Source organism: Engystomops pustulosus, chromosome 4, assembly GCF_040894005.1.
Source record: "Engystomops pustulosus chromosome 4, aEngPut4.maternal, whole genome shotgun sequence".
NCBI lineage: Eukaryota > Metazoa > Chordata > Amphibia > Anura > Leptodactylidae > Engystomops > Engystomops pustulosus.
Genome location: NC_092414.1, coordinates 85,965,929 through 85,992,916, shown reverse-complemented (window position 1 = coordinate 85,992,916; position 26,988 = coordinate 85,965,929). Strand labels below are relative to the sequence as shown.

Genomic DNA, 26,988 nt, shown 5'->3' with positions numbered 1-26,988 from the left:
TCTCAGCATTTTCTTTGAATTCGGTTTTAAGGAACCTGCTTGTTTCAAAAATTCACATTCATTTCAAAATGATAGATTATTAAATCGTGGGGAACTCACTACAGGAAGAAATTTCAGGAGGTGAGCACCATCTAGTGGATATAATATGAATTGTTATTATTTTTCAACAAGTGAAGTTACCTCACAGATGTCATGTTGCTAGTATGTTTGCTTTCCTGGAACATATAGGAAAAAGTGTCAATTTGTTTTTGCTTTTTGCCCAGTATGTTCTGTACAAATTAGCAGAAAAAACAAATCTTCATAAAAGGTAAGCATATGTTTAGAATCCAGTAAAGCATTACTAACGAAAAAAACCAACAGTGGAATCCAGAAAACATGGCCTGGGATTTTTTTTAAGGTTTGTGTGTAATAGATGTGTGATGAATGTGTAATGTAATGGATGTGTTTTAAATATTTTGTAATTAAGGAATTTTGTACATTCTCCGCCTGTAAAGTATGGCAGGAGATACGCTGCTGACAGGAATTCTGTATTTAGCTTGCAATTTGTCTTCTGGGCTGCAGACAGTTAGCGGTGATGGATATATGCCTCCTCCACTCGACATTTCTTCCTTGCTTGTCTGGTTTGCCTGGATGGCAACATAATAGGATTGCTTGCCCACTTGTTGCCGCTTGATATAAATCTTCCTTGGAACTTGCTAGGATTTTCTGGACTTCTGTATTCTTTGATATTTTGTCTGTTCTTTCCTATCTTTATGTCCTTTCCCTAACAGCAGCATTATAGTTCCACTGTCAAATTCTGTAAACGACATTGTTGAGGAAAAGTTTACTTTTTCCGGGCTCCCATAATGTCTATACCTTCCCAGCTCTTGCCTACATAAAAATACACGCCTATCTCTCTCCATGTACTAAACAAAACATTTTCTCCATGGTTTATACAAGTTATCAGTTTACATTCCAACCCCTCTCACAAACTGTGTGAAAAGTAGCGTATATGTTATGCAGCAAACAAGAAAATAACAGGTTCCCTGGGGCTTATTTTCCAAGGGTCCTGCATTTCCGCCGGGTTTTCCAATTTTTCGGGGAACGCGCCGCTGGGACAGGCATTTAGAAGGGGATTGTGTCGCACGCGGTCATATTTTGGCACATCGGTGCCAGCTTTTATGCAACAGAAATCGAGGGGGGGGGGGCCATCAGACGATCCGACAGATTCGGACTGAGCACGGGATTTAACATTTAAATTGTGTCGCAAGACATGCACTTACATACACTGGGAAGAAGAAGGTGAACTCCGGCGGAACTGAGCGAGGAAGCGACAAATGCAGGAAACCGGTTGCAAGATCTTAGTGAATTGTGCCGGAGTCCATGATCGTCGGACAACGAACAGCGGGGATCGCGACATGACCGGGTAAGTACCTGTGCCCCTATATGGATAATAATCTATATAGGAGGAGGATACATAGTTCAACCGGCTTTGCCAATATGCCAATATTACTAGGGTGGAGAACCCTTGGGTTTGCTGAGAATTGTGTGTAATTGCATTCAATGACAGCACTACAAGTGATTAACGTGTCACATTATGTGATTAAATATGCAAAGCATACAAAACACACAGTGGGGGAGATTTATCAGAAGTGTGTGAGAGCAGAACCCCACTAGTTGCATATGGCAACCAATCAGAACACAGCTTAAATTTTATTAACAACTGTGAGAAAACTATTGCTGAGCTCTGATTGGTTTTAATGGGCAACTAGAACAGTTCTGCTCTCAGACACTTCTGATAAATCTCCCCCAATATTTGTACACATATAAATACATATGATTAATACGTTTCCTTGTTACCGTGCATAATTTGAAATATAAGCTGATAAAATCTATGTGCTTCTGTAAAGAATGGCAACAGTGACAAGAAGCATCAAAGCGCACCCACTACAACTACCCCTAAAGACCTGTCCTTCTTATGCAAGGAAAGACAAGGTTTGTGTGTCCCCTGCTGTAGATATAGATCACTGTTGACAGAAGTCATATTACATTACTGTTAACACTGTCCCATGACACAAGTCTTCCTATTTACAGATACAAGATCATTCCTACAAAACTGTTATGCAAATACTTTTAACTCTGAATGAGGGACATAAGAGTCACCTCACATTACTGAATGTAGAAGACTAATATTAGCTGTATTCCCCTAGAAAACTATTTACTGCAGTTGAGTCATGTATTACTACCTACTGTAGTTTAACTAACTGTAGATAAATTCTATCCATAAAGATCATTTTAATGTTATCAAATTCTGAGAAAGCAACGGGGATTATTTTCACTAATTAAATACTTCTGACCATTGTTTGGAAAAAAAACATTTCCTTTTTATGGGATTGCTATGATTAGCCAAGGGCTGTAATTGGCTATCTTTGGAAGTTTCATATATCTTTAAATAGAAGCATAATTTGTCCTGTGGATAGCAGATAACTTGATTTTATTGGAATATCCCTATTATCTCAATTTGAAGTGTATTGAAATAATACAACATCTAAAGTAAAATCAGGTACACCTATAACACTGATGGTATAAATATATTCTTGGTAGATTGGAGCACAGATAAACTTTGTTCCAAGTCCACAAGTCCTTGAAAAAGCTACTAGCGAAATACGTGTCTGGGTTTTACAGTGTGTGCCTCTCTACCTGGTATGGTAACTATGCCTATGATTCTTCAAAGTAACCTATGCATGTTCAGATGTAGATATTCAGCTATCTATAATCTGGCATACACTTTATAATAAAGGCAGACACTTTACGTATATACTGTTAGGTCATGCACTGTTTTTAATATGTATTGTTTGGCTACTATATCAATACTGTGATTAATAAAATGTATGATTTTTCAACATTTTAATGTGTAAAGCATTTCTTTTTATAAGTCAATAGTTTTTGATACAAGTCCACATATAAGCAAAAACCTGAAAAAAACAGCTCACAATACGATCCAGTGTTTTCATAAAAACATACCAATTTTCTTTATTTCAATAATTTAAAAATCCACGATGTACAAGACAAAGGAAACGCACAACCACCGCTCACTGGGGCACATTTACTTACCCGGCCCATTCGCGATCCAGCGGCGCGTTCTCTGCACAGGATTCGGGTCCGGCTGGGATTTAAGATGGTAGTTCCTCCGCCGTCCACCAGGTGGCGCTGCAGCGCCGAAAATAATCTTAATGCCCCGGAATGCACCATCCCATAGAAGGTGAAGGTGAGCGCTCCCCAAGCGACACTTTTTCGGTTTTTAAATGCGGCGGTTTTTCCGAATACGTCGGGTTTTCGTTCGGCCACGCCCCCCCGATTTCTGTCGCGCGCATGCCAGCCCCGATGCGCCACAATCCGATCGCGTGCGCCAAAAACCCGGGGCAATTCATGTACAAGCGGCGCAAATCGGAAATATTCGGGTAACACGTCGGGAAAACGCGAATCGGGCCCTTAGTAAATGACCCCCACTGTGTTTTAAGGCCTCCTCCACCCAAAGAGTTTTTTCTGGACCCAAAATCTCACCTCGGGTTATATGCGAGTCAATTTAAAAAATACTCTTACATACTCACTTTTCGGCGCCCCTGATGCTCGGCGTAGCTCCTGGATGTCAGCGCAGTTCCTCTTCTGTCTTCTCCGAGATGCTCCGGTCCCCACGGCTCCTCTTCTGTCTTTTGTCTGCTCTAACAGCCGGCATAGACGCAGCCATGAGCTCTGCCGGCCGGCGCATACTATGACGTCATCAGCGGGTGCATCATAGTGAGCCGCTGCCATGCGCTCTGCCAGCTGTTACAGCAGACAGAAGAGGATGTGCGAGGACCCGAGCAGCTCGGGGAAGACAGAAGAGGAGCTGCGCCGAGTATCGGGGAGCCGCGCCGGACATAAAGGGGGCTGGCTACTTAAGGGGGCTGGCTGGCTAATAAAGGCGGCTGGCCGGCTAATAAAGGTGGCTGGCTGGCTACTAAGGGGGGCTGGCTGGCTACTAAAAGGTGCTGGCTGGCTGTATACTAGCTGGCTGTATACTACAGGGGGGCGGCAATATCCTAAAGGGGGCTGGCTGTATACTACAGGGGGCTGGCTTTATACTAAAGGGGGTTGGCTGTATACTCCTGGGGGCTGCCTGGCTTTATACTGGGGCAGGGGGCTGGCTATATAATGGGAGATATGGGCTGGCAGGCTATATACTGTGGGGCAGGGGCTGGCTATATACTATGGGGCAGGGTGCGGCAGGCTATATACTGGGGAGGCTGTGACCTATGCATTTCCCACCCTCGGCTTATACTCCAGTCAATAGGTTTTCCCAGTTTTTGGTGGTAAAATTAGGGTCCGCGGCTTATACTCGGGTCGGCTTATACTTGAGTATATACAGTAGTGTATTACTTTAGCTTTTGCATTTTTTACTACCCACCTTCAAAAATCTATAACTTTTTACATTTTCTATGTAAAGAGCTGTTTTCTGCGTTACAACTTGCACCTCATAGTAACATTATTTAATATTCCATGCTGTGTGCTTGGAAGCAGGGAAAAAAATTCCAAATGCAGTGAAAAGGGTGAAAAACACATTTGCGCAGTTTTCTTGTGGGTTTGGATTTTACAGCTTTCACTGTGCGCCCCAAATGATATGTCTCCTTTATTCTTTAGGTCGGTGTGATCATGGGGATACCAAATTGGTATAGGTTTTATAATATTTTCATACATTTAAAAAAAATTAAAACCTCTCTAATAAAAAAAAAATCTTCATTTTGTCATCTTCTGGCGCCAACTTCTTCATACTTCAGTGTACAGAGATGTGAGTGGTTTCATTTTTTGCGACTTTTGATTATGTTTTCAATGCAACAATTTTAAGGACTGTACAGTCTTGTATTCACTTTTTATTGAATTAGATAAATAAGACATTTTGGGATGTGGCGATACCTAACATGTTTATGATTTTCTAGGGAAAGGGGTGTGATTTTAATTTTTAGGTTTTTTTATTGTATATTTTTACTTTTTTTTCAGACCCCCTGGGGTACTTTAACCCTAAGTTTTCTGATTGATCCTACCATATACTGCCTTACTGTATTGTGTATCTACTTGCTTTATCACTGTACATTGTAGATCTTGTGAACCTATGCTACTTTAATAAAGAAATGAAATAAAAAAGCACTGGAATTATTCAGCTGAACCACAAAGGCATATTTTAAATCAACATGACATAATCTATTGGAACCTGTCATCACATAAAAATGACTTTCCTGATGACAGGTTTCTTATAAAACCTAAGGATAGGCGGTCAATATTGATTCCTGGTCCATTTTCTAAAAAAGTTTAAAAATTATAGCTTTTATCTTTTATAATACAATAAAATAGCGATAGATCCTTTTGAATTTATTTTGTAATGACAGCACCATGGAGACTTATGTAACATTGTACCACTATGTTTTCTGGTAGCCAGTGCAATATCAATAAATAAAAGTACAACTTCTGGAATGAGAACATAGTGTTCATATGCAAACTTGCAGTGTGTTTTCTGCTCCTAAGGATTGAATCATAATGTTCCTGGCAACACTTCGCGATTCAGTGGCTGTCAATGACAGCTTGAGCGGGACCATATAAGTTTGCTGGTCTTGCAACTAGATAAGAAAAGATTAAAGGGGTGACTGAGGGAATTTTTTTGTTTAATGGCCCCATGGGGAGTAAAAATTACAAACTCACCTATCTCTGGCGCTCTTTTTCAGCTCTGTACCGCTGGTCTCTCTTAGTATACAAAGGCTCAGTTGTGGTGTGTAACGCTGGCAATGGGTTCTGCCCCTTCCAGTTTACAAGATAAAAGGTAATTTAACAAGCAGCACTATGCTATCCTACTGGTTTGACTTTGGGCCACACACTAAGGGTGTTATCCCTAGACCTCTCTGGTATTCACCCTTTCACCCCTATACAGGGATCCGGAATTTGCTGTGGAGAGGTCGCAAAGCTGCCTCCTCAGTAAGGATAGCAGCTCCCCACCAGGCACAAAGACACAGGTACATGGTACCAAGGGGTCAGGCTAGCGAATGGTTAAAGTTGGTCCGAAGTCGAGGAAGGGAACATACAAGCAGAATCAAGAGACAGGCAGAGGGTCGAGTAGCAGCACAGGTTCATGGTACAAGCCGGGGTTGCACAGATCAAAGACGAATTTACAAGCCGGGGTGAAACACGAGTAGTCAATAGAAGCAAAACATCTTACAGCGGGACTAGACAAGCTAGGAACCTTTGCCTAGGTGTGGGGACCAGGACATGCAGGACTATATGGCTGTTGGTGCACCCTGATTGGGTGGGACAACCTTGCTGGAATACGCCCTGTTTCTTTATGAAGGAGAGAGAAGCACTGCTCGTGCCCTAAGGGAGCTGGAGCATGGCCGGAAATGGCAGCTAATGGTAAGCTTGCAACGGAGTGCACGACAAGGGGCATACCCATTGCCAGCATTACAGTGTGCACAGCTGCTGTTGTATGCTATAGCGGGTGCACAGCTGTGAACGTAACAATCTCTCATACAATTTTTATAGGGCGTAATCATCTAAGTGTAGATTATTTTTTTTTTATACTTCCATGGACTAGACTTTTAAAATAATAGTTTGATGCTCACCGGTGCTCCAGCTCCATACTCACCTGCTCTCCCCTGCTGTATCCTGGTGATGTCACGCAAGAGGCATGTGACACAGGTGCAAATACAGCCTTAACCATTTAGCGGTGGCCAGTGAAGAAAATACCAAAGAAATCATAAACTTGAACAGGAGTACTTTAAAGCGAACCTGTCACCAGGAATGTCATTTTTTAAATGGTGACAGGTTCCAATAATCTATGCTATTGTCAGCATTCTGAATTATTTCAGCAGTTTATAATAGTTTATTTCACTTCACCTAGCTCCCTGTCGGTAGCGTGTGGTGAGTCCCAGGGCAGGGCAGCTGCAGCCAGTGTGCATGTGTCTCAGTCTCCACATGCATTCTTCCTCTTTTTACACATCAGCCCCTGCCTGCTCAATGCACGTGACAGGAAGTAGGGAGGTAGCAACACAAGTGTGGAGGGGAGAAGACTGACAAAGGCACCACATGCTGCTAGGGAGCCAGGTAATGTGAAATAAACTATATTAAACTACTAAAATGATTCAGAATGCTGACAAATGAATTTTTAAAATCAACATATCATAGGCTATTGGAACCTGTCATCAGCTAAGTGCGCGAGATTATTAACCGGTTAAGGACCGGGCCCTTTCCCGTTTTTTCATTTCCATTTTTCACTCCCCACCTTAAAAAATCTATAACTTTTTTATTTTTACACGTACAAAGCTATGTGATGGCTTGTTTTTTGCGTAACAAATTGCACTTCATAGTGATCGCATTGAATATTCCATGCCATGTACTGGGAAGTGGGAAAAGAATTCCAAATGCAGTGAAAATTATGAAAAAACGCATTTGTGCCGTATTCTTGTGGGCTTGGATATTACGGCTTTCACTTCACGCCACAAATGACGCATCTAATTTAAACCCCATGAACAAAATTTTTTTTTTTATTTTGCCATCTTCTTGTGCTTATAACTTTTCCATACTTCATTGTATGGAGTTGAGGAAGGTGTCATCTTTTGCGACTTTTGATGATGTTTTCAATGATATTATTTTTAGGACTGTACAACCTTTTGATCACTTTTTATAGAATTTTTAATTTTTTTTTAAATGGCAAAAAAGTGCAAGTTTTGACTTTGGATGCGATTTTCCGTTACGGGGTTAAACGCAGTGAAAAACCGTTATTATATTTTGATAGATCAGGCATTTTCGGACGCGGCCATACCTAATGTGTTTATGATTTTTACTGTTTATTTATATTTATATCAGTTCTAGGGAAAGGGGGGTGATTTGAATTTTTAGGTTTTTTTATTATAATTTTTTTTTTTAACTTTTTTTTATTTTTACTTTTACTATTTTTCAGACTCCCTAGGGTACTTTAACCCTAGGTTGTCTGATCGATCCTACCATATACTGCCATACTACAGTATGGCAGTATATGGTGATTTTACTCCTCATACATTACAATGTGCTGATAGCACATTGTAATGAATGGGTTAACCCGAAGTAGCTTCGGGTCTTCGTGAGACCCGAAGCTACCATGGCGATGGATCGCCGCTCCCCGATGACGTCACGGGGAGTGGCGATCCTCAGAAAGATGGCGGCGCCCATGCGCCGCCATCTGTTTGAAGCCGCCGGAAGCTTTGCCGGCGGCTATCAGCAAGAAAACACCCGCGATCGGTGCCGGCACCGATCGAGGGTGTTACCGGTAAGCCTTTGCTGCAATATGCAGCAGAGACTTACCGGCTATGGAGAGGGCTCGGCCAGCGAGCCCTCTCCATGCATCGGAACGCGGCCTCCGCTGTGAATACACGGCGGGCGGTCGCGAACCGGTTATAGAAAATCTACTATCAGGTAACTACTTTGTTTTAAAGGGTACCTGTCAGCAAAATTACCTAATAAATCATTACCAGTATGTTGCCAAGCAGCTGAACACCTTCCAGATCATGTTTCTGTCATAACCCAGTGTGGTGGTCTCATGCAGATAATCAACCTTAAAGTGAGATGTAAACTGGCTGTATAAAGTCAAGGAGGCAGAGATTTTAACACTGGAGCTCCCATCACTGTAATTGATGGTCCTGCATCCAGAGACATCACATGCATGATGTCAATCACTGAGGAGGAGGCATTCAGAGCTCCCCATCTTGACTTCAATGTTAAACTCTCTGCCACCTTGACCATCTACAACCAATTTACATCTTTTCTAGATGATTTTCTAGATGATGCCTTGAAAAAAAAACTAGAAGGTATTACACTGTTTGACAATATACTGGTAGCAGTTTATTGTTGCTGACAACAGGTTCCCTTAGTCACGGGTGCTCCCGCGAGCTCACGGTCGCGGGCTCACCCATGCCTCTCCGTGTGCCCCTGCGCCCCGCTACAGCTACGTACCCGTCCTCGCTCCTGCTTCCAGGTCCACGGCCCTGCGCGTGCTTCCCGGTCTCCTACCCAGAATCCTATTTAACTCAGCCTCTCCCCGCACACCCTGACGGATCTTCGTGCCTAGTGCTGTTAAAAAAGCTTGTTCCCTGATGCCCTGCGTTCTTTGTGTGATTTCCTGTTGTGACCCTGGTTCAGTATTTGACTCTGATACTGTTCTGCCTGTCCTCTTCTGGGACAGGGACGATCCAGTTACGGCTACTCTCACAGCGTTCCTTGCCGAATTCCGATCCGCCTTTGAGGAACCTGCCCGGGCATCTTGAGCCGAAACCACACTGCTGAACCTGCGTCAAGGGGACTCCTCTGTTGGAGACTATACGGTCCAGTTCCAGTCTTTAGCTTCCAAGCTGGATTGGAATAATGCGGCCTTGCTTGCTACATTTAAAAAAGGACTGTCTGGTCAGATTAAAGATTCCCTGTCTGCACGGGACCTGCTGTCTACGCTGAGTGATCTCATCTCTCTGGCCACGATGATTAACATCCGGTTTACTGAGTGCTCAGAGGAGCAACGTCAGGAACAACTGCAAGTCAGGTCCCGAAGTCTGCCCCGCCTGGCTCCAGTCTTCCAAAGACCACCTCAGCCGGCTTCCGTGTCTGCTGCATAGGAACCGATGCAAGTGGACAGAGCTCGGCTGTCTTCCAGGCGACGTCAGGAGAACCTCTGTCTCTATTCTGTCAGTCCGGAACACCTCCTTCAGACCTGTCCACTCAGCGTCCGGGAAACGCTCGCACCTAGGGTTCTTGGCAGAAGCGAGCCTAGGTGAGAATAAAGCTTTTCCACGTCTGAATCTCCCCATTCTGCTTAGCTCTGGGATAGGTGCCCAGTTCCAGATTTCTGCCTTCCAGGATTCCAGCTCTGTAGAAAACTTTGTGGATGCCTCCCTGGTCTACCGGCATCACGTACCTGTCGCCAGCCTCGAGAAACCTCTGGTCATCTCTTCAGTCAGGCCAAATCCTCTCCGGTACTGCACCGAGCCTCTGTCCCTGCAGGCCAGAGTGCTACACAAGGAGAGGCTGACTTTCTATGTGCTACTGCGATCCAATTTTTCCATTCTGTCAGGTCTCCCGTGGTTGCGGCTACACGCACACATGCTCAACTGGAAGACGGGGAGATCCTTCGTTGGGGACCTGATTGCCAGTTCTGCTGTACGGAGGTTCCTCATCCTCTACCTGTCATGGTCTCCTCTGGGGTCACCAAGCCTCAGGAGGGATTCCCAGCCTCCTACCAGGACTTTGTGGATTGCTTTTCGAAGAAACAAGCAGAGACTTTGCCACCACAAGCAGAGACTTTCCCTGCTGCAGAACATGTCTCCTCCCCGTGGTCGGATGCACCCTCTCTCTGTGCCCGAAACTGCAGCAATGTCCGCCTACATCAAAGAGAACCTGAAGAGGGGGTTCATATGTAAATCCCCTGCCGATTTGGGCTTCTTCTTTGTGGCCAAAAAGGTCACTTCGTCCATGTATAGACTATTGAGGGCTTAACACGGTTACCATTAAGAACCGCTACCATTACTCTGTAAAACACCAGCTGTTCTAGCAGAGGAGTCTCCCCTTTCTCGGCTATATTATCTCTTACATGGGACTACAGATGGCCTCGCCCACTAGGACTACAGGTTCCTGGGCTTTGCAAAGTACTACCGGCAGTTTATTTTGCACTTCTCCTCCCTAGTGTCTCCCATTGTGACACTAACATGGAAGGGCGCCAATCCTCGACCCTGGTCTCAGGCGGCCGAAGAGGCCGTCTCTAAACTAAAGTCACATTGAAATCACAGACAAATTCTCAACAGTCCCTGAGTTTACAGAACAATCTAGAGAGATTTCAATTCTACCTCAAAAAAAGGAAACACACACAATTTAACAGCTACCTTAGTGACTTCAGGGACAACAAAGCATATTCTCGCATAAACGTTAGGTCTGCCCGTGTTGACACAGACTTAACAACAGACACTGACACTGACCTTTTGGTTACTAGTCAGGGCCCAAGAGGAAGAGGGAGGGGTAGACGCTGCAGAGGTAGGGGAAGCAATAGAAAGGACACGATCTCCCCGGGAACAACACAGCATGCTCGGAAAGCACACCCACGAACCCCGGCCCACACGCTATCTCCTCTTCTGCCTCATCATGTTTTTTGTCAACAGGCCCAATCTATGCCCTAAGAAACCGGAACCCCAGAGGACAGACTTAGACTGAGGAAAGGGTTGTCATTTGTCCCTACGACCAAATGTGATACATTTAACTGGTACAAAAATGTATTCCTACGCAAACTATGTTGGCACAAATACTTTAAAATTAAGGAATGAAAGGAATGTCAGGACTTGGGGATATCTATTAATATTCTAGCAGACATCCGTCTATTAGACGGCATATCCGATCCTCTAGCAACCACATTTGGTAAAGGCCCCTTCACAGATTTTAAAAATCGTAGCACCAAGACCTCTCCAATAGGGGACATCTCGAGTATTGATGTTTCCGCACGACTCGTATTAGATGACCTTGAAAGTGCAGACCTAAGATCCAAATCCATAAACTGCAATAGAGACGAAACATTGGCTCTATCTCTCCTTGAAAAGGACTGCAACATAGTTATTAAACCATCCAACAAGGGTGGGGACATAGTGGTACTACAGTCGGAGGATTACCGCACAATCTGTCTTAGTCTCCTTAATGATAGAGAGTGATATTCCATTCTTAAAAGAAACCCCACAGAACAATACTTAAATATGAAGCAGAATTAAAAGGCATTCTCAAAAAAGCCCTAACAAAGGAGCCCATCACTAAAGATGAACACGATTTGCTTTTACCCAAACATCCTGTATTGGCCACATTCTATGGGTTCCTTAAATTACATAAGGGCACCAAGCCACTGAAAGGTCGTCCAATCGTCTTGGGAGTCGGGTCACTCTGCCAGAACGTAGGCATTTACATTGATAAGGTATTAGCTCCCTTTGTCACAGCTCTCCCTTTTTTCACTCGGGACACGACCGATTTGCTTAAAAGATTTGATGGTCTCACTATTGGACCCAACACTTTATTTGCAAGCATAGATGTAGAGGCATTAAATAACAGAAAACCAAAGAAAAAGAAGCCCAATTTGGTACAGCAGTATATCACCGCAACTCCCAATCAATACACAATCTACAACCCAAAAGAGAGCCGGAAAAAAGCCATCATAAAATGAATAAAATTCACAATATATTTTATTAGAATGACAATACACAAATTACAAAGAACCAATTAGTAGGGACAGAAATGGGGGAAACAATTAGCCCCTGATGGAAATTGGGGCAACCATCGAAAACATAAGCGCCCTAAAGGAACCTCAGAACCTAGAGGTGAATAAAAAGTACTACAGACTACACAGTCTGATAAATAGTGGTAAATTATGCGAACGGGAGTATAACCAAGAAAATATATCCTCAATACAATCCTATTTGAGGTAGGGACCGGAGGTACCTTCCGGCTCCCACTATGCACATAATCAGTTAGTGCTTACCCGTAAGCATGGTGGTAGGTTCAATGGGGGATCCTAGGAGGCCAATAAACATACACCCCGACGCGCGTTTTGCTGATGCTTCGTCCTCCTGGCATTGGGTCTCAATGAACAGTTTTCTTTAAACCCTTATCCCCTCCACTCCCATCCCTCCCTCATAGGACAATTATAGTCATAGGACAATTGTGTCAACATCAATAACATTATTTTTCCCTTCAGTTTTGAGTGTATACTTTATTATAGCAGCACTATCTTAAGTCGCTGGTACATTTCTCACATAATTCGGGTGTGTGCTTTCAGTTTTAATATGTGCGCTGTGCCTCTGCATACGGCCATTGAGACTAACAAGCCTTAAATCCCTATTCTTTTGCATCAGGACCCACTGTGCGTTATATGTAGTACTGCGCCCGAACATACTACTTTCTCTGGCCGGTCCACCTACCTATTGCGTGTGATTGGCAGCTCGCCCACAGATGTGCGCATGCACAAGCCGCGCCTTGCTTGCCGGTGTGCACTCCCTTTGTGCACCCACGCCACCCACGGGGCCAGGCTTCGGAGAAACCACTCTGATTGGTCGATACAAGTGGGTGACGCATGGGGGGCGTGTTTCCGACATCATGGCACGTACTTTAAAACCCCGGCACAGACACCAGTCAGGAGATCCCACTGGTCTGTATGGCTGACACTGGGAGTTTATACCACACTCCCTCAGCCAACTTCATTTTCCACAGGGATAAGGTAAGACTACTTTTATCTTAATCCATCTACATATTTTATGCAAATTATTTGCAATCCAGAAGGGGTAATACGGTATAAACTCCCTGTTTGTATTAGGGCGTTTTTTGATGAACCCAGCATCCCCTGATGAGCCCAATAGGGAGAAACAAGCCTTGTCAGGATTTGGGATTCATACCTTATGTGTGTTTACATTTTATGACACAGGAGTTGGAATGTATACCCTATTTGTGCCATTCTATGACGCAAAAGGATTAAAACCTGAATAGGTCTGTAACAGGACCAGTTATTGCAGGGTCAGGTTCCAGTGGTTAAATAGGATCACAGTTCTGAAGCTAGGCTAACAGGGTATGATAGACTTGTGTCCCAAATCAGGGCTATTGTAGGGATTTTCTATGACCAATGAGTCAGTAAGACCCCAGCCCAAACTATCACTATTCCCTTTGCTATGCATTCTATGTAGTCTATATGGATTTTCAATCTACCCCACCTATATTATAATTGACTTCTCAGACAGTGGCAGATATTGGGGTGAATCATTCCTGGACTTTTCCCAAGGAGCTACATAGATGGCCCACCTTTGATTCTTGAGACGTACAAACAGTTGAGTCCTACTTAGGTAGGCTCTCATACACTTACCTATCTTGTTTATTTATAGACTGGTCACCATTGCCGAGGAATCGAAGATTATATCCTTAAATCACTGGTTGTACTTTCTGAAGTTTGCCTTTGCCTCAGCCCCAGTTCTCACACGGCCAGATACAGAGAAGCCTTAACACCTGGAAGTTGATGCCTGTTCAGTAGGAGCGGGAGCGGTGCTTACCCAGAAAGGGCCCAAAGGCCGAACTGTCACCTGCAGTTTCTTTTCAAAGACTTTCTCTTCCGCAGAAAGGAATTACATCATAGGGGATCGGGAACTATTGGCAAATATTGGCAATAAAACTTGCCTTAGAAGAACTCCCCTTCTGGAGGGAGCTCATTTTCCGGTGTACATCTTCACGGATCACAAGAACCTCCTCTATCTCCAGACTGCACAGCGACTCAATCCACTACAAGCCTGTTGGTCACTCTTCTTATCCCGTTTCAATTTCCTCATCTATTTCAAGGCTGACGCCCTCTCTAATGCTTCGAATGTCGCTGGAGAAGAACCGGCTCCTCGGCATGTCATCCCTCCTGAGCGACTGGTAGTGGTCACTCTGGTGGACCTTTGGCTGCTACCTCCTGGCAAGACCTATGTCCGGGTATTTTTGGTATACACTGGCGCAAAGATGTAGATGGGTTGGACAAAGTGCTTAAATAAGCAAAAAAAGAGAAAGGAAAAAACCTTCACTGGTAAGGACAGTGTGCCTCTCCACTGCTACAAACACTACTTAAGTAAAAACAAGGATACCTGCGCTGGCTATAAAATTAGGACTATTAGGTTCGGATAAACACTATACCGCTAACGGATCTACAATGATTTAAACATCAGTGTGCACGATGCACTAACCTGTAAGTGGGGTGCCACTTACAGGTTAGTGCATCGTGCACACTGATGTTTAAATCATTGTAGATCCGTTAGCGGTATAGCGTTTATCCGAACCTAATAGTCCTAATTTTATAGCCAGCGCAGGTATCCTTGTTTTTACTTAAGACCTATGTCCGACCTGCTCTACGGAAGAGGATTCTGTCTTGGGTAGTCGAAATAATCCATTGGTCCAGCCAGGTTCCAAAGAGTGTTCAAAGTTTATTCGAAACTAATGTCAAAACATCCACAGTTTAAATCCTGTCCACCAACGCGTTTCAGACGGCTTAACCGTCCTTAATCATGGTCCCAGCCACACACACTGCTCATGTGTGGCTGGGTACCCTGGGGTACAGCGCTCTGTTGCCCTCATTTCCCACTTCTATTGGTGGCCAAATCTGGTCACAGTTGCTCAGGACTTTGTTGGCTCCTGCGCTCCTTGTGCCCAAAATAAGCTGTCTCGTCTGAAACCTGCTGGTCTTCTTCAGCCGTTGCCGATACCCAGCTGCCCGTGGACTTATGTGGCAATGGACTTCATCATAGAAATGGCGATACAGTCATCTGGGTGGTAACCGACCAATTTTCCAAAATGTCCCATTTTGTTCCTCTGCCAGGTTTGCCATCTGCTCCACACCTTGCCAGCCAGTTTTTCCATTACATCTTCCAGCCCCATGGACTACCCCAACACATAGTTTCTGATTGGGGGGGTTCAGTTTGTCTCCAAATTCCTCAAGTAAAGCTGCATGTAAAATTGGACCCACAGTCTAATGGTCAGGTGGAATGAGTTGACCAGACCCTGGGCTGGTATCTCCATCATTTTGTTTCCGCCCGTCAGGATGACTGGTCCACTCTGTTGCCATGGGCAGAATTTTCTAATAACTCCTTGGATTCAGCATCTGCATTCTCTGCTCCTTTTTTCATCAACTCTGGTTGTCCTCCAGGTATGTCCGGCTAAAGATCCCTGGCTACAAGCTTGATCCACGATTTCTGGGTTTTTTCAAGGTTCTGAGGTGCATGAATTCTGTGGCCTACAAGTTGCGCCTTCCTCCCACCATGCGGATTCCAAACTCCTTCCATGTCCTGTTACTCAAGCCTTTCATCATGAACCGCTTCTCCCGGCAAGTACCTCCTCCTGCTCCTGAGGCTGACTCCACAGACATCTTTGCAGTAAAGGAGATCCTTGACATGAAGACGGTGAGAGCTAAGCGGTTCTTCGAAGTTAACTGGGAGGGGTTCGGGCTAGAGGAGAGATTTTGGGAGCCCAAGGACAATATTGTGGATCTTGATCTCCTGCAAAGATTCCTCCAGCACAAGGAGAAGCCATGCCTCTCTGTGTGTCCTTGGGCGCCGCTACAACTACTCACCTGTCCTCGCCAGCTTCAGAAGATTTAAAGGGCCAGCATGGCATTAATTGGCGCTGACCTTACTCAAAATCCTTTTTAACCCAGCCTCTCCCCGCACACCCTGCCAGATGTTCATTCCTAGTGCCATTGAAAAAGCTTTTTCCCTGATGCCCTGCATTCTTTGTGTGATTTCCTATTGTGACCCGGGTTCCGTTGTTGACTCTGATCCTGTTCCGCCATGCCCTGACCTGTTGCTCTGTTCCTGACACTGATTCCATGCTGCCCATCCAGACCTCATGCTTGTCCCCGACTACGATCCTGACTAATGTCTGTGTACTTCGCCTTGGCTGCCACCACGGACAAAGTCAAACCTGTGGTATGGCCTGGTGGGACCTCACTGCAGCAAGTCCGACCCGCTTTGCTGCGGGCTCTGGTGAAAACCGGGTGCCATTTAGATTCTGGTCCCAGGTGTCGGCTTACTTCATTGTTCGCGGTGGTCCAGTGGGTCCATTACCCCTGGAGCCTGACACCCTCTAAGTACTACCTGCAGCAGCTGCATCCCATTTTTGTCTTACTCCAGGATGCCAAAATAATCCATTCAATTTTTTTCAAAGGGTACTGGCTGTGTAGTAGCTTAAGAGAGCGCTGGGGGCGAATGCTACTCCATGCTCCCAGTAGCCGCTTCAAACCTGCCTCCCCACTTCTGTTTAGCTTGTTACCGTGAGTCTCCTGCAGTAAGCGAACTCTGTGCAAACACAGCAGCTCCTGTTCTGGTGACAGACACGCACCGGACTCTCAAGAGCTAATGCGCACACTAGTAGGCTCGTTGCTTCCAGTGTGCTGACGCTACCGTCGGACTACCTCTAAACAGTAACGGCCCTATAGGTGTAGAGTTGTGTGTTGCGGCAAACACAGTTCAGCCGCAACAAAAAAATGGCGCACACACTTCATAAATACATGTGCAAGCACTTTGCACATGTATTTGTGTTCAAAGTACTGCAGAACACCGGCACAGCCAGTTTAATACATTTGGCCCATTGTGGTTTTGAAAACACTCGTGAAGGATTAGAGTACTTCTTCTCATAATACAGTATATCATTTTCTGCATGGTTGGCTATCAATAAATATAGACAATGAATCTGCTGTGTCTCAAAGAAAGGGAGAAATGTTCTCACCTGATATTTCCAAGGTGTTAGCAAAATGGTTCATGTAATAATGGATTGATGGCATGGCTAAAAATAGGGTCATCACATGTAGTTGGCAGCATCACACTTCCAAAATACATTCTCCTTTCACCTAGTACATAGTGGGGAATACTAGAATGTGCTATGTTTGGCATGGTTGAGTATAGTGCAGCATGTCTTCAATTTATCTAGAATTTTGCTTTAGGCTATTATGAAACTCAATTAGAAGGTAACACTTAAAGGATGAACTGGATGACACCAGGATGAAGGTGATGATTGTATACCAAGCACACTGACATACTGATGTATTCCCATTCTGGCAGCTCTTCTTTAAGCATTGTATACCCGTGTTTTTAATACAAAAAAGGACTTTATAAATATGCAAATTAAAACCAGGCTCCATTAAAACCTATGGAGTCCAGAGCCCTAATGCTCATTTGCTTAATTTTAAAAGTCTTCATCCTAGTGGTAGATGTCCTTTAATTACTAATAATGATACTCTCACAGACATTTTCATTTAGGCTTAAAGGGGTTGGCTACATTTAAGAAAGTTTACCAGGGCCACCCATATTGTACTTGGTTAATTTTAGCCTTCAGCCCAGAAGAGCTGCATCTTTAATGTGACAAGCCACCAGCTACTTTCATGATTTCTGTTGATGTCCCGTGTCTTCCAGCGGGTCAGGGGACAGTGTTCTCATTACTGTATTCCCATGCCATTGGTTGGAGGGGTGTGTGGGTATCCTTGGTACACGTCTCCAACCATTGATATGGGATTTGTTATCATATAGAGGTGGGAATCCAGTAATGAGCACCCCTGGAAGTCCACAGGACATTTGAAGCTCTGCAAGCTCAGTAGCTCACGAGAGTCAGATGCCCCTCCGGCACAAGAGCTGCTATGCTTGCGAAGTGCCGGAGACGTGCAGTAACAAGCTATAGAGACGCTGGGAGGCGTGTATGAAGCAGGCATTCGCCCACAGAGCTCTCTTAGGCTACTACTCGATCCCCAGTAGCCTTTGGAAAAGAAAATTGCATATCAATGGATTAAAGCTTATTTCGGCAACAGCAGCTGCTGAGGGGAAATCTGCATTGAGAACTACCTAAGAAAGTAGTTTCCCAATGGTATATTTCCTTTAAAGTCTGTCCCCCCTCTCATACGCTGATTGGTCTTAATGCAAACACTTTATAAATACATGTTCAACAGCAGATAACTGCCGCTGCCAATTTAATGTGACCCATTGTGTTTTTTTGAACGCTATCAACCTATCTGGATGTTCTGGTGATGTTTTAGGTAAGTTTAAGCCATAGTAGGTTGAATTATTCTGTAATAGGTTTTCCTTCCATTGTTCACTTATGTGTTCAAATATGCTCTTTCTAATTTGCGTCCATTCTTTTATTAAACCCAATCCGACACATTATTTTGTGGTACCCCGTTCAATAACAGCTTTTTACCTGGTTCACGACCGCCCGCCGTGTATTCACGGCAGCGGTCGGGTCCCGGTGCATGGAGAGGGCTCATGGGCTGAGCCCTCTCCATAGCCGGTAAGTCTTTGCTGCATATTGCAGCAAAGACTTACCGGTAACACCCGCGATGGGTATTAGCATGACTATTTACGCCCTCCCTTTCATGCTCCCAAGAGCAGGTGACGTCACCTAGCTCTCGGGAGCTGTAGCACATGCACGCTACAAGTGGCTATCTCGCAGCCGGCTGCACAAACTACCCTGGAAGCCTCGTACTCACACAAGGTTTTGACGAGGAGACGATTCAGCATAAAAAATGTAAAAAATTATCAGGCTCCTTTATCTTTGAGCTGTCAGTGGTGTACAGGATAGAAATCTGCTTAAATGAAAAAAAAAGGCAGAGGGAAAAGAAGGCCAAAGGAAGATATTTCATTAATAACGTATATTACAAAGCTCAATATTTTCATCTGCTCTATTTTGTTGTTACATTTCAAACATGTAAATGTAGTCATACAGGGTCATAAGTAAGTAAGAAGTAAATAATGGATTCTAAATTAATCAACCAATACCACTTATATTTCTGAAAATATAAAACTTGATACAGAAGTTATGTAATAAATAGATCATTCAAGTATGATATCCTCCATTATGTCTGCTGGGTAAATATGGCCACTGGAATAAATAGCTTAATAGGGTATTTTAGTTACACATTTGGGAGTTTTAAAGCATGTCTTTGCAAAAAGTGTCAATGTAACCTAGCAACCTTACAAGCTTGGGGACATCAATCGGGTAAAAGCACCTCTGGAATCTGAACATATTGTAAGCCAGCAGCCAAAACTCACAACACTGGCTGAAGTGAGAACAGGTGCCCACTACCACTGCCAACAAGGTCAAGTGGAAACAAACTTTTCATAGGACGGATTAATTATTATATATTGTTTTGCAACATTATTTCCCTGGTTTATTGTAGGTATTGAATTTTTATAGCACAATTTAACTTTTTGTGGCTAGTAGGGATAGTCCAGTCTCACAATATAGCATTGTGATAATTCAGTTAGGCATTGTGATGTCAAAATGGGTCAAAGTCCCATTGAGTGATGGAAATCACAATAGTATCATAGTAGTATGATAGTAAAAAAGTTTAGAAAAAGACATCATTCCATCAAATCCAACCTATTCATTATATTGTGTTATGGGTTATTGTAACCATGGTTCATTGTGATATCACAATTGGTCATAGCCTAAAGGGTTTATTGTCACAACGGGTATTTGTGATGTTTTGATGGTTTAATGTGATGTCATACTGCAGCATTGTCATAATGGGTCAAGGTAATGTCACAAAGGGCCAGTGCCAAAATATGTCACGATGATGTCACAATGGACAACTGTCATAATGAGTCATTGTGATGTTAGAATGAATCATTGTCACCATGCCTCATTGTGATATCACAATTGGCCATTGTCTCAATGGGTTGTTATTGTGATGTCACACTGGGTTGTAATGTCAAAATGGACCATGATGTCACAATGGGTCAATATGAGATCACCCTGGAACAAAAATGGCTCATTGTCACAATGAATTATTGTGATGTCATTGTGATCTTTTACAATGGGTCATTGTAACCATGGGTCATTGTGATGTCACAAATGGTGACTTGCTCAATGGGGGTCATTTATCATATACTGGCGCTCGTGGGCCGGCATATGACAATTTCACAGCTCCCTTTAGGCAGCCTGATAAATCAAAAGGCTCCGGCCTCTTGATATATCAGGTGGCTGGCTGCGCAGCATAGGACCTGGTGTAGAAATATTCTGCAGCATGCAAACTTTCACTATTAAAAGTTTCATTATTGACAGTTTGCACGCTGCAGGTTGTGCACAGGGCCTGCACACTCCAACTAGGCCGGGAGCTGCCATAAAGGGGGAAATAATTGCAAATTCCCATGGTTCACAATTTCACAACAATTTCATTTTGATGTCAAGTGCTTATGTGTCAAATTGTGATGTCACAGAGCACAATTGTCACAATGGTCTATTGTTATAATAGGTCATTGGAACATTATTACTATGGGTCATTTTAATTGTCACAATTATTGTGAGGTCAAAACTGGCCAATATCACAATATGTCTTTGTGATGCCACAATGGAGCATTGTCACAAGAGGTCAGTGTCATATCATAATGGGTTATTATCACAATAAATCACTGTAAAGTCACAATGGATCATTGACTCAATAGGTCATTGTGATATCACAATTATTCATTGTCCTAAAGGTTCACTGTGATATCACAATATACCATTGTCACAATTGGTCATTGAGATATGACGGTGGAGTATTGTTAGAATAGGTCACTGTGATGTCACAGTTTATACGGTTGAAAAAAGACACATATCAATTCAGTTCAACCAAGGAAGGGAAGGGATTAGATGAGGAAGGAATTTAGGAGAAACAATTCTATATATCATAACCATTATTATATACCATAATGTTATTTGGGTGTAAAAAGGCATCTAGACCCTTCTTGAAGCTCTCTGCTGTCCCTTCTGTGACCAGTGCCTGAGGCAGGCTATTCCACAGATTGACAGTTCTCATAGTAAAAAAGCCCTGTCACCTCTATTGATTAAACCTTGATTTCTCCAGACACAGACAATAGTTACAGTGATCATTGTAATGTCACAAAGTCCCATTTTAGGGGTGGATGGGGGTCACAATGTGAAGGGGAGATTTGGACCACTAAGGAGGAAATTTTACTGTGTGAGGTTGGAGTAAGGCGGGACTTGGAGCAAAATAATGTCCATGGCACATCTTTTGTCCCTCTTTTTCCACCACAAATATTGAGAGGCATACGTGTTACACGTACGTTTATGTGCTTTGTATAAGGTCGAAGGACTGCATTGTTCATCTTGTTTTCACTAATCCTGGAGAACCCCTTTAATTTGTCATGAGGCCACACAAAATGAAAACATTAGCTGCCTGTATGATACTGGACAGTCCCTGAGATGAGAAGCAAGGTGAACCCTACTGCCAGGGCTTCAGAGCTTGTGGTGTACAATTAGGTGAAGCCATTGCACCAGATTCCTCAGCATACTGTCTGCTATTGTTACTAAGAAGTGCAGACTTCCATTCCCGCCATGAAATGTAGGTCCACAGAAATGCAGCATCTGGCCGTGGGAGGACTGCTAGGTGGCGCTAGAGAGCCAGGGCTCGGCGTCTGACAGAACAGCAGGTTTGGAGTGTAAACATTGTCGTTGGTTTGAATGATCGAGAAGAAGAGACAGTCCGTATGCCTGTGCGGTTTGCCCGGTAGAGAATAGAGAAGAGAAGGTCGGAGCCTCTGTCATTGCCTCCTCCAGCCGCTCCCATCCTCGCAGTCCCCATACAGGCGACATGTTCCGGAGGATCCTGCAGCTGGTGAGGAGCTCTATGGTGGCTGCACGTGAATGACAGGCACTTCCTAGTGCAGGGTGTGTGTATGGGCTGAGCGCCTGACCGGGTGTGGAGGGGCCATAATGTGCGGGGCCTGCTGCTACCTCTGCCTTCATTGCATGGCTATGGGGAGGCCTTCAGTCATGTGCGGGCCTAGTAACCCTTGCCTTGCTGGTGTGTAGTGACATTTCTCATGCAAAGCGAAACTGCAGGATTCAGCGAATGAAAGAGGTGTCAAAATATGACATTAGCTGGGACCCCACAAGGGGCCTCCATGTCCTGAGCACATATAATGGCCTAACAGTCCCAGCTTTGGGCTCTGTGTGTCCAATAGTCTACACATAGACCTGTGGTGGTGAATGCAGTGGACGGTACCAGTTGCAGTATTAGCCCCCACGCCTGTTGTTTTGGGCCCTGTGGAGTGTTATTATTTGGATCAGACTATATGACCTGTTTTCCCAGACTTCATGAAAATGCTGCAGCACACACGTGGCGACTCTCAGAATCGTGGCATAAGGGCTTAGTTGTTTGGAAATCTGTAGCACATTTACCATATTTAGGATGGGTCATTTAGGGCGCACATTTTGACCACCATTGAATTCACGGTTGTATCTAAATACCTGCTATTAGAACCCCAGGTCTTGGTGGTGGATACAGCACTGGCTGCATTTTCTGTCCTCACATCTGCGGTCATGGAGCCGTATGTTTGAACAAAACTGTGTCACCCCAATGTCATTCATCTTTGCGGATCTGTTAAAAACAAAGAAAAACTAAATTGTGTTACCTATAAACTGAACTGTAAATCCGGAGCACACACATATGATACCTGTGCGGAAACTGTATTTTTCATGTTTCCATAGACTTCTGGGGCCCAAGCTACAAACCCCCAGGAATAGGACATACTATTAGTTTTCTCCATTCTCCACACGGATCAGTGAAAACATGTTCATTGAACAACATTCATGTGTGGAGGAAGGAACTCTTTTTACAGTCTGTTTTTAATTGTAAAGAAATTCAAAGAGGCTCTCAAAGAAAATGTGACCTTTAATAGGAGTAAAATCGTCCTTTTGAAGTGACAATGCAGAGAGAGATAATAATTTTTTTATCATATACAAAATCAGTCAGCCATGACAATTACAGCAAAAGGGGTTGCAATTTAGGAATAGATCCACCTCTAGTCCACTAGCAGGTTGATTTGCATTGATTTGCCACTATCATACAGTAAGTTTATGTTCCTACATGGCACCATTGGTATTTTAAAACTGATAGAATTCCTTGTTCTGTAATTGTGGTTTGCCACTTACCGCCCTACAATTCCTGTGTTCAGTGTAGTTTTGAAGATGGGCAGGTTGAAATATGACTGATCAATCACATTACTTGCTGCTTAAGGTCTTTAGGAATTTAGGTCTTTGGATATATCTGGGTTGTGAAAGGGAATATATCACCACATTAACCCTCTCCTGGCCAACAAACATTACCTTCTTGTATATATGTACGTCCCCTGGAGGTGTTTTTGGCATATTTCTAGATTGCAGCATGAATAAAAAAGCATCTTTTATTCTTTTGTACGATGCAGTCAGGTAATACCGCCCCTGCAGTCAGTTGGCTCTGCCCACTCCATGCATCCTGCTTCCTAATTGTGACGTCATTCTCTGGTTATCCTCCAATTAGGAGACAGGCTGTACCAGATGCATTGAGTGGGCAGAGCAAACTGACTATAGGTTACCTGACTGACTGCATTGTACAAAACAGTAAAAGATGGCTTTTCATTCATTCTGCAACCTAGAAATATGCCAAAAAGACCAAGTTAATGCTTGGTTGAGTTGGTGTGGTGACAGGTTCCCTTTAAGGACTTCCACGATCATGTACTGGGCTGGATACATAGAACCAGGTTCACCTCTACACACTGCTCATCCTGAGTCACTGGTGTAAATGGGTGGAGTGATACATATATACATATTCATATAGAACAATTTGGCAGTGACGGTATTTTTTACCAATCCAGTCATGAAAGTTGAAAATGCTCCAGGTATGCTCATAGTCACAGAATATGACAGAAATAGAATATCTGCTGCTTTTAAATACAAAACCTCCCACAATAAAATGTATCAGAACCATGGAGAGACTTTACACTGTAAATGCTTTGCTTCACTTGTGCCGACCAGAGCTGTGGAGTTGGAAAGCAAAACTTCCGGCCTCAAATCCTCAATTTCCCTAACTTCGACTCCACAGTCGTGTTTTCCTGACAGCATTCCTTCCCAATGCCTTATTCCTCTAATCTGTTGCAGAGGAGCTTCACTACTGAGCATGTACATAAAATTCAACACACATTCCTCTCGATTTAAAAGCCTAGGAGAGGATCTACAACCCATAGCCGTCGGCCACATGCGGTCTTTCAAGCCATGAGTTGTGGTCCGCACCCTTCTGAAAGTTACAGTACAATAAGTGCAAAAGAGGAGCCAGGAAAGGAGAGCATTTATGTATTGTTGCCTGCCATGGGGGTCTCTATTATTAGTAGTTTTATGCTCTGGAGGTTCCTGATATGATTGGCTGCTGTGCGGGTCTCCAGTATTAGTAATTTTATGCTCTTGTGGTCTCCAGTATTATGTAATGGTATGGGGGTCTCACGTATTATTGTCTTCTATAGGATCTCCAGTATTTATCTGCTCTGGGGTCTCCAGTATTTGTAGTTTTATGCTCTGGGGGTCTCCAGTATTATTGTCTGGTCTGGGGGTCTCCAGTATGAATAGTTTTATGCACCTGTGATTTTGGTGCTTGCCCTGTGCCTCTCCAGCTGCTGCACTACGCATACGCGGGACTTTGGTACAAGTTAGGCCATGTTCACATGTTGCGTTTTCAAAACGCATTACAACAGCTGAGGAGAGGAGATTTGCCTAATTAGATTACTGTTAACATGCGGTTTATTAACACTTAACACTTTCGTTAAAATAGCATTAACAATGAAAACTGTAATGTAATTGGGCCAATCGCCTCTCCTCAGCTTTTGTAATGCATTTCAAAATGCAATGAAAACGCAACCAAAACGCAACGTGTGAACATGGCCTTGGGAAACTGAGCAGCTGTAAGGAGCTGGTGGGTGCTTGACCTCAAGGTTCAATGGAACAGTGCTTGAAAATATGATGCTGGAATAAGAAAAATGCCAACTAGACAGTATTAACATACAGAATATTTGGGGTTTGTGGTGCCTTGGTGAGGTGATTGTGTCCGTATCACAATATAACAACTCTCCTACATCATTAGTCCTTTGACAGTTCCTGTCATAATAACCAATGAAAACAAATCTCGTCAATATTTAGGGGAAAAAGAGAGCATTTTATCAATAATATACACTCTTGCCTGCTATTTAACCCTTGGGGTAACCTGGTTGCCACAAAAATATTCAGAATACTTCTTTATTCAATAAGTTCCTTCCGTGATCAGTCTAAAAAAACCTTCCTTATTATTAAAAATGGAGAAAGAATGATTGCTACACTACAGTGAAATGCCAGCCAGGTGACCACTTTTGGATTCTAATATTTAAGGGACAAGAAACAGACCCTACATATTTTATATTGAAAAATATTAGAAACATCTGCATACTGACATGAGGCAAGGCTATATCTGCATTTATAGAAATCCCAGTATGTCAACCAATGACCTGTACCTGACTGGCGCCCCACATAACGACAATTTTTAACAACAAGTGCCTTACGGTACAACCCATGCTCACAAGTTTCTTGAGGTATCGGCGCCAGGTAAGAACCTGGAGAAGGAAAGTTTCTTCTTAACCTTTTCAGCTGAATAAATCCTGCTGTAGGTCAGGTGGACGGCTGTCCACTGTCACATTTCAAAACTGGAATGAATAGAGGAAAAATACAAAATGTCAAAATTTGTGCAAACCCACAATGTTGGAAATTTCCCAAAATTCTGGAGTGGAATTGATAAATTCAGCAGCGTCTTGTCCATTCCATTGGCTGTCTGGTTATGATGGAGAGTCTTGCTCTGTGACATCATGACAGCTCTCAAGATGCCACCTCATAGTGTGTCTCCGGGATTTTCACTACTCCGTTGTCAGTTTTGGCAGTTTCCATGGCTACAAACAACCCCTGGACACTTTCTATCCATATGCCCCCTACTTCTGACTTCTATACAGCTGGAATGTTATTAAAGGGGACCTGTCACCACATAAACCCCCACTCTCACAATCGGTACCTGGTCCTACCATTTGGAGATCTTTTTATATTTTTTCAATGTTGTAGCCCATCTTAAAAACGGCTTCCTCATCTCCTACCGAGATCACAGGCACACTGTGGAAGGGGCGAGAGGAGAAAGGGGTAGGAAGTGGCAGATGCTGGCAAGAGACAGAGTGTGGGCAGTGCAAATTGTGGTCAGGAGGTGTGACTGCTGACTGCTTGGTTGAGCTCCCCCACTGCATCTTAGACAGGAATTAAAGTCGTTTTTTCGACTTGCTGCAACATTGAAGAGATATAAAAAGACCTCCTGTAGACTTCCATCAGGACACATCCAGTTATAACCATTAAATCACATTTATAAAACGGTCTTTCTGCAACCAGTCACAGTGCAGCTTTAATGTTTCAAGCTCACTGTTAGAAAAGGACACCTGTGGCAATTGGAGCTCACGTCTCTCTACAAGGCTATTTATTGGAATTAGTGAGGGTCCAGCAATAGGACATTATTTATGGCATGTTTTCAATTTATCCTGCATCTCGGCTCTCCTCCCCCTCACAACTGTCTACGCCAGAATACTGTTGTCATTTGAACCTGAAATGCACCACATTTATTGAGGGGTT

At 43.6% G+C, this 26,988-nt stretch overlaps 1 protein-coding gene and 1 long non-coding RNA gene across 3 annotated transcripts in view; one reads left to right on the top strand and one right to left on the bottom strand.

Annotated features, from left to right (window-relative positions):
- Nucleotides 1-595: 595 nt before the first annotated feature.
- On the bottom strand, nt 596-26,290 carry LOC140126746 (uncharacterized). The gene is made up of 3 exons (XR_011854887.1): nt 26,082-26,290; nt 22,798-22,927; nt 596-796 (listed from the first exon to the last, which is right to left on the bottom strand). It is a non-coding gene; the product is annotated as an uncharacterized lncRNA (long non-coding RNA).
- The window catches only part of EEA1 (early endosome antigen 1), an 80,005-nt gene continuing 74,975 nt past the window's right edge, over nt 21,959-26,988 (top strand). Inside the window, exon 1 of one of the 2 annotated variants that reach the window (XM_072146557.1) lies at nt 21,959-22,162. In XM_072146557.1, coding sequence (XP_072002658.1) covers nt 22,139-22,162 — 24 coding nt within the window. In that variant the 5' untranslated portion in view covers nt 21,959-22,138. The remainder of the gene's footprint in view (nt 22,163-26,988) is intronic. The other variant, XM_072146559.1, reaches the window with a different exon arrangement.